The sequence below is a fragment of the Cydia pomonella genome, chromosome 4 (genome assembly GCF_033807575.1).
Source record: "Cydia pomonella isolate Wapato2018A chromosome 4, ilCydPomo1, whole genome shotgun sequence".
Classification (NCBI taxonomy): domain Eukaryota; kingdom Metazoa; phylum Arthropoda; class Insecta; order Lepidoptera; family Tortricidae; genus Cydia; species Cydia pomonella.
In genome coordinates this window covers 7588000-7595658 of record NC_084706.1, presented here as the reverse complement: position 1 = coordinate 7595658, position 7659 = coordinate 7588000, and the positions used below count along the sequence as shown (strand labels likewise).

The 7659-nt window shown below is 33.9% G+C and overlaps 2 protein-coding genes across 3 annotated transcripts; one reads left to right on the top strand and one right to left on the bottom strand.

Moving 5' to 3' along the window:
* Positions 1-492: 492 nt before the first annotated feature.
* Positions 493-5473, top strand: LOC133516967 (coiled-coil domain-containing protein 22 homolog). Of its 2 annotated transcripts, none has more exons than XM_061850051.1 (8): positions 493-515; positions 2125-2296; positions 3058-3319; positions 3452-3726; positions 3947-4171; positions 4290-4429; positions 4498-4663; positions 5162-5473. In XM_061850051.1, the coding sequence occupies exons 3-8, from the start codon at positions 3133-3135 to the stop codon at positions 5381-5383; spliced, it is 1215 nt and encodes a 404-aa protein (XP_061706035.1). In that variant the 5' UTR covers positions 493-515; positions 2125-2296; positions 3058-3132; the 3' UTR covers positions 5384-5473. The 2 variants fall into 2 exon arrangements, with proteins under 2 accessions (XP_061706035.1, XP_061706034.1); XM_061850050.1 differs by lacking the exon at positions 493-515 and adding an exon at positions 1057-1373.
* LOC133516969 (uncharacterized) lies at positions 5384-7183 on the bottom strand. The gene is made up of 2 exons (XM_061850053.1): positions 5840-7183; positions 5384-5745 (listed from the first exon to the last, which is right to left on the bottom strand). The coding sequence occupies exons 1-2, from the start codon at positions 6878-6880 to the stop codon at positions 5473-5475; spliced, it is 1314 nt and encodes a 437-aa protein (XP_061706037.1). The 5' UTR covers positions 6881-7183; the 3' UTR covers positions 5384-5472.
* Between the last annotated feature and the right edge of the window lie 476 nt (positions 7184-7659).

The following is a 7659-nucleotide window of genomic DNA, read 5'->3' as shown; positions in this document are numbered from 1 at the left end:
TACACAAATTGACTTAGTACTAAAGTATGCATGGCATGTGTTGTGAGTACTTAGACAACGATATAGAGATATATTTACAATTTACATATACCTAATATACAAGTATTTATAAATACATAAAAAACACCCATGTCTCAGGAACAAATATTCATGCTCATCACACTAATAAATGCCCGCTCCAGGATTTGAACCTGGGACCTTCGGCTTCATAGGCAAGGTCACTGCCAACTAGGCCAGACCGGTTCTCATGATTAACAGACATATAAATACACAAAAAAGTTAGAGCATTGATAAAGGGTTGTTGATAACTGGATGCCGAAAAACATGATTTATAGATGCATATTAGCGCTAAATAATCAGTTGATCATCTCATTAGCAATACTTGGAATATAAACTGTAGATAAAGTAAAGTTTGTCCAAGGCTGTACGTTTTCAGATGCAGGCAGTGGGTCAAATTTGTTGGGAACGAAGACCTGATACATCTTCCCATAGAATAGTTACATTTATTGAAACATGTATGTGCAGATCATTTTGAAAATAAAGCTTTTAATTTAAAAGAAACACTACTTAAAAACTGTATTAAAATAATTCGGGTCCACATTAAGCCCGACCAGATATTAGTCCACTCAAAGAACTATGAACAGTATCCACTATATAAAATACAACTTAAATGTGGACTCGATGCTAACCTGATTTCGAGTACAAAATTTGTAGACAGGAGCCTATGTTTCAACCCTCCCCATTTTATCGATATCGATAAGAATCACAAGCGTGTAGCGTACTACATTATTTAAATCGCTTATGTTGGCACCATGGTTCTTTGACAGTTCTTTGTCGTATATTTTGGTAATTATTTGCGAAACAAACAGATTCCACTCGCTAGTATGGAAGTCCCGTCTCTTAAAACGTAGTGATTATATTTGCTCTTTGATTTGATTGAGAGAATTAATGGTCTTGGTCTTCAGTCAGTCAGAGTCTTGACTTATGTTGTTTTTTTGTCTTTTTTTATTTAAATAAAGCCATTTAAAAATTAGTAGAAGTATTAATAAAGTAGAATTAACTATTTCCAGAAAAGAAGTAGAAAATATTTATTTGACGTGAAGTTGTTATTATTGTATTTGTTTCGGAAACAGTTGTATTTAATGTGTATTTATCTTTATTTCAACAATCCACGACTTCGTGTCGGAAGCCGGTGTTGCTCGAAGATCCATGATATACTTATTTCGTGGTTCCGTGGAAAGCTTTACGTTGGTTTCGTGTATTCACAATAATCACATCTAAAGGGGATTTACGGCGAAAACTTTTTAAACAAACACATTAATCATGGAAGAAGTAGATTCTATTATATTACATTTTCTCCGTCAGCTGAATGTGTAAGTAAAATCTCATAACCTATTGATTGATCTAAGAACGAACGAACTTGAGTGACATTAACGTGAGACACTTCATTCGGTTCTTGTCTGTTTTATTTTTTTTGTCTTTTAATTATTTATATAAGAATTCAAGCCTTGGCGACCCTCTACATCTCTAAGGATAATTTAATATATTTTTTATATTTTATCTCTGACACTTAGAGACTTATACATCTCTAAAGAATTTTAGTATTTTATGGTTTTATTTTTTTATCATAGTTTTTTTTTGTGTAATTTGACATTTAGAGACAGTATACATCTCTAATAAAGTATTTATTATTTCATAGATTCGATATTTGTAATTGTTTTTTTATTTTTATTTATTGTTTGTAAAAATGGACATGTAAAAGTGCCCCTGTGGCCTATTTGCTGAATAAATGTTTGATATTTGATATTTGAACGAATTAAATCGCTTTCTTATGAAAACTTGTATTTTTTACAAGTAGTACTACTATAGTAGTACAGCACAGTAGTATTAGTAGTACTATTTACACTATAAATGTTAAAACAAATCACATAGAAAGGAAAAAAATACCAAATGATTAATGAAATGATAAATGGAGGACCTTGGTTTGATTTCAGCCCCAGGGAATTTGTATACTTACATATGATTTTTATTTCACCTATTGATTTGTTATAGTAATATAAATGCTTAATGTAAAGTAGTGTTAGCCACTGTTCTTGCATTGCAATGTGTCATTAAACTTTTCAGAAACATTGATGAAGGTGTCAAGAACATTTGTGAGCTCCCAGTGGAGGTCATCATTGAGTCTGCATCTAAATGCCTCAGTGCTATCAGTACATCTATAAAAGTACCAACTAAATTACCAACAGGAATATCCCACAGAATTGAAGTAGCTGCACACATAGCTTTGATCTGCAAGGTAACTATTTTATAAGTATATTATTCTGCATTTTATAGTCTGTTCGGAAAGAAAAGAGTCGTGGAATGTATTGGGCCCCATACATTCCACTATTCTATTTCCGCACAGACTATTTGTTTGTTTCCATCTGGTAAACTTACTTTGTCTGTTTTTTACTAGCAGAATTTATGGTATACTTAAATTTATATATTCAAAATTCAAAAATTTATTCTGCAAGTAGGCCTCAAGGGCAAGTCAATACAACATTTATAGTAACATCATATAGTGACATTAAAAATACATAACAACATTTATAAATACAACAGCCAATACCTGGGTTTATTATTGACTATTGTCAATTATACTATTGCAAATGGATACTAATGTGTGTTAAGGGTATGAATTATATTAGTCTATTTATCATATATTCTACTACAGTAGTAGGTACAAATTGGTTTACACATGCATGATTGAGTTGGCAATTTTGAAGCTGAATGTCGCAGCAAACTCAACCAAAAGTGTGATGAGCTTAAGGCTCGGCTGCTAGTCCTATTTCCAGTGAGTAAGTAAGGTAGTGTGTTTACATGCCCAAAATGCACTCGGAAATTTCATAGGAAGGTTGGGTGTGCGAGCCATCTGAAAGCGCTGTTAACACACCATTAACAGTAATTCAAAGTGTCTACTCCAGAACACACAGTCGATGTGGCCGAAATTGGTCAGAAGTATCATCATCATAAATTGGTTTATTACTTAGTAGATTTTTTGAATATATATATTTACAGGATTTGGGATACAAGAATGATGTAGGATATCAAACCTTTCTATACTACAATGAAGCTGAATTGCGACAAGTTTTTATGTTCCTCATCGAGCAGTTGCCAACAGAAAACAAAGCAGCCAAATCTGCTCCCAGAAGTTGCAAGTCTTCTCTTATGCAAGTCATAAGTAATAGGATCCAGGAGGAGCTTGCTGCTGTATGGATCCCTCCATGTTGTAATCCTTCTAATACACAGCCTATTGGGGATAGTGTTCAAAGTCCCTTAGGTAAGATGTAGCTTTATGTTAGATGTAATGTTTTATTACCAGTCTATTGGTTAGCTATAAAATTATGGTATTATTTTCTCAAAAATAAGAATTATGGCTGATCCATCCAATCAATTTACATTTTCATTTCAGTTATACATAAATTGCCAAAAACTGACCTGAATGAACAAGAAATAATATTGAAATTGAAGAAAATTCAAGAATTTAACCAGAAAAAGATTATCGAGCACAAAAGTACTGAAAGTAAGAATGACTTTGAGATAGCTGTTGAAGACAAGCCTGGTACACCTGTTCGTTATGATACCAATCAATCATTGAAGAAGTTAAAGGAAACTGCAGTCATTCTTGGGCAAAAGTTAGATGAGCTTAAAAGTGACAGCAACCTTATGGAAGCTGAATTTTCTCAGGTATTTGTTCTTGCTACTTACATAATTCATAGGTACAGTCAGCTGCAGAGAGAGGTGACCTCCCCCCCCCCTGCAGCTGACTTTACGTCATGGTGTTAATTTAACAAATTACTAGTGACACTTACAACTTCACATTACAATACATGTACTTAATGGTGGTCCAGGTTTTAAATTGGTTGATCAAGTGAATTTTCTCTCATTTTCATATGAATGGTTTTAGGTCCACAAATCGAAAGAGAGAATTGAAGCAGATTTAAGAAATGTACAAAATATCTTACATAGCATTGGTATAAGCAACAATGATAATGAAGACGTAACTAATGTACTAGAAAAAGTACAAAAAAGCATGAATGTGTTACACAGGAAGAGTGAGGAGCTGACTTCAAAAAACTTATCCTTAAAAGTAGAGATTGACAAAATCAAAAACAGCATTGATGATTCTGAGGTAATTACACTATCATTCAATATGTAAATTGCCTCGCGCGTATGTTCGCTCTGTGTGGACCCGGCTAATGACTTGTTTAATTTTGTTTTCATTCTTATATTGAGTGATTACTTTACAGTCTGAAAGAAATAAAGCCAGAAAGACCCTGATTTCATTAAAAGAGTCTGCAAAAGCTATGAAAGATGAATATGACACAAAGGAACAGAATAAAAACCAGTTGAAGTATAATTATGAAAAACTAAAGGGAGGTAATAAAAGGTAAATTGACAAAATGTTTTAGAACAATATTTAATATTTAGAATAGATAATTATTATTTTTTTCTTAGGTCAATTTATACTAAAAGAATCCTTGAGATAATCAGCAATGTAGACAAACAAAACATGGAAATAAAAAAAATACTGGATGATACAAGAGAGTTACAAAAAGAGATTAACACACTGGAAGGGCAACTTGACAGATGCTTTGCAATTGCTGATGAAACACTTTTTAAGGTATGATTATAGAATAAAGTTATTTGAGAATCAGGATAGTGGAGACAAGATTTTTTATTTATTGCTGTAGGTAGATAATAACATGAGCAGGTTTAGAATAGATGACCAGTCTGGCCTAGTGGGTAGTGACCCTGCCTATGAAGCTGATGGTCCCAGGTTCAAATCCTGGTAAGGGTATTTATTCTTGTGATTATCATGGATATTTGTTCCTGAGTCATGGGTGTTTTCTATGTATTTAAGTATTTATATATTATATATATTGTTGTCTAAGTACCCGCAACACAAGCCTTATTGAGCTTACTGTGGGACTTAGTCAATAATGTCCTATAATATTTATTATTTATAAGAATTAGTGTTAACAGTCTCATTAACCACACAATCTACACTATAGCAGGTATAGATTTATATTTGATGGCATACACCCTCTATCCTGATTCAGACAGTATCTATTTTTTTTTAACTTAGGGTATTTTTATAATTTTCTAAACTAATTTTCAGGATGCTAAAAAAGATGACCAAGCCAAGAAAGCTTACAAATTACTGGCCCTGTTACATTCGGAGTGCAATACCATTGTTTCACTTGTCAATGACACTGGTACTTTTGCTAGGGATATTGTAGACATTGAGGACAATATCAAGACTGAAAAAGCAAAACGGACGGAAGATACACTTGAGAAAATCCAACTTGATCTTAAAAGGATGCAAGAAGAACACAGTTAATAGTATTGGACTTTTATTCTATAAAAAGTGTATAATAGGAGTAATATGTGTAATTTTCAAGATACTACAATAATAACAAATTAAATTGATTATCTGCGTTTTGGTAATATCTCAGGTGGAATATAATTTTCATCAGATTTCTCCAAAGCTTTCTTTTTAGTTACGCTTTTATCCTCCAACTTCTCTTTTTCCTCAATTTGCAGGTCAATCTTTTCTTCATTTTCAAAGAACCACAGTTTCTGTTCTTCCTCAGCCATTTGTGTCTGACTCTTTTGGATGAATTCTAGCCGTTTTGCTCGATCAAGGCGCTTTGTTTGTTCTTGAAGTTTCTTTTCCCGTATTTCTACCCAAGACTTGAATAGCTGAAACAATACAGATTGCATTAAGCAAGTAATATCTTTTTAATATAAAAATATATCCCTACAACCCCATGTAGTAGAGCTGCCATACCCATACCTGTTCCTGGGAAGCTATGTCCTTATTTTGATTCTTATTGATAGCGTTTTCAATAGCAATTTTCAAGGAGTCTTCTAAAGATGTTTCGACTGTTCCAACAGAGCTTAGAACAGACAAACACTGTTCTAGTGTTGTTCTTGCTTCTGCTTCAACATTTTCAGATTCCTTTTTAAGAATTTCAAGAAGTTCTGCATATGTCTTGAATGAAGATTTATGAAGATTTTCACTCAGAGCAAGTAATTTGTCATATTTTTTATATACCAACAGACCAATGACTTGAAGATTGTTATTAAGATTGTCACTGGATTTCTCAGAAATCCATGCTAGTGTTTTTCCAGATGCTGTTAAGGTATCTTTGATGTCAAAGTGATCATCAAAATATGGGTTTCTTAAATATTTTATTCTTATCTTCACTTCTTCTACTTTCTTTGGTTTATCCTCTGGAGGGCTAGGCTCCGGTGGAGTATATCCAGAGATATACTTGTAGCAAGCATATTGGCAGAGAGTACAAGTAATATCATTGCTAAAGTCCTCCTGCAGCATCACTAAAGATGCTACAGTAGCTGCTTGCTCATAGTTTTGTGCTGTTATTAATTTATTTAACAATATGTTTGCAGTATATGCATCAAGAAATACACCAAAGTTAAGAGGATCCTGCAATATTTTCACCAAATCTTCAATATTGCCAAACTCGATATAATTCCTGATGGTGGCATGATGAGTAGACTCTAAAGTGTTTCCAGTTTCTGCAGACAATCTCAACTTATGGAGAAGTTCTTTAAGTTCGTCAAGGTAAACTGACTCCTTTACAGAATTAGCAAATACATCCACGTCTATAGCGCTAATAACGCCTTTGGTGGAATAGTTCTGGTCCACGGTATTAAAAAAGTCATGTAGATTGACTTTGCTGAGCACCGACGATGAAACCTGAGCGTTCCAGGCACCATTACACTGATAGTCATTAGTCAAAAAAGTTTGCCTTTGAATAAAAATAAAGTTTTTTTGTTTTAACGGAATTCTTCTTAGATTTCTTATCATCATTCCAGGAAAAGTGTAGGAGAGAACAAATAAATTAACTATACAAGCTTCAACTTAACCTCATTCTCAATCGTCTGCTCGAATGTCGAATATGTCATCTGTCAATGTCATTTCTATTTAAGTCAGTTTGCCAGGCAAGAAAATACTTAAACAGCTCACAAGCGAGTATAAAATCGTAACAGACGGGCGTACAGGACTGCGACCTTGGTCTGGTCAAAACAAAATAGATCTCTCTCACTTATAGTGCGTCCTTAACGGACATACGACGGACCACACGATATTAGTAGTTTTAGACGCGCAACATGTCTCAGGGGGCCTACCGCGAAAATCGAAGTTCGTCAATTGCGGGCATTTTTCTCTGTCACTCTAATTACGTCTTAGTGAGAGTAAAAGAGAAATATCCCCGCAATTCGCGAATTTCGGTTTTCGCGGTAGGCCCCCTCATAACAATGCAAGGGTATATTTTATCTTCCGGTTTACACGGTCAGGGTCAGGGTGGTCATACAGAGGGACGAACCCGACCATGTAATGATATTTTTTTTCATTTTTAAAAATCTGTAAACGCTTCCCTGATCGCTGGAAATGAAAACCTTATAGTCAGCCCAAGCTAAGTTGGCAGCTTTTTTGATAGCCCAGATTGTGCTAGTGTTATATTAACGTCATAATTTCATAGTTGTTCGACGTTTGAAATAACACTTGCACAGTCTGATTCAAATATCCATGAGGTACTATGGTAGCTGAAAAAAAAGATTGCTAACTTTAATTTATAAATAAGACAGCAG

Bases quoted from the DNA above. Each gene is read 5' to 3' on its own strand.
- LOC133516967 (XM_061850050.1), top strand. From the start codon at position 1,324: ATGGAAGAAGTAGATTCTATTATATTACATTTTCTCCGTCAGCTGAAT. The intron at 1,374-2,124 runs GTAAGTAAAATC...TAAACTTTTCAG, and splicing joins TTTCTCCGTCAGCTGAATGT to AAACATTGATGAAGGTGTCA. The intron at 4,664-5,161 runs GTATGATTATAG...ACTAATTTTCAG, and splicing joins CTGATGAAACACTTTTTAAG to GATGCTAAAAAAGATGACCA.
- LOC133516969 (XM_061850053.1), bottom strand. From the start codon at position 6,880: ATGATGATAAGAAATCTAAGAAGAATTCCGTTAAAACAAAAAAACTTT. The intron at 5,746-5,839 runs GTATGGGTATGG...GTATTGTTTCAG, and splicing joins ACATAGCTTCCCAGGAACAG to CTATTCAAGTCTTGGGTAGA.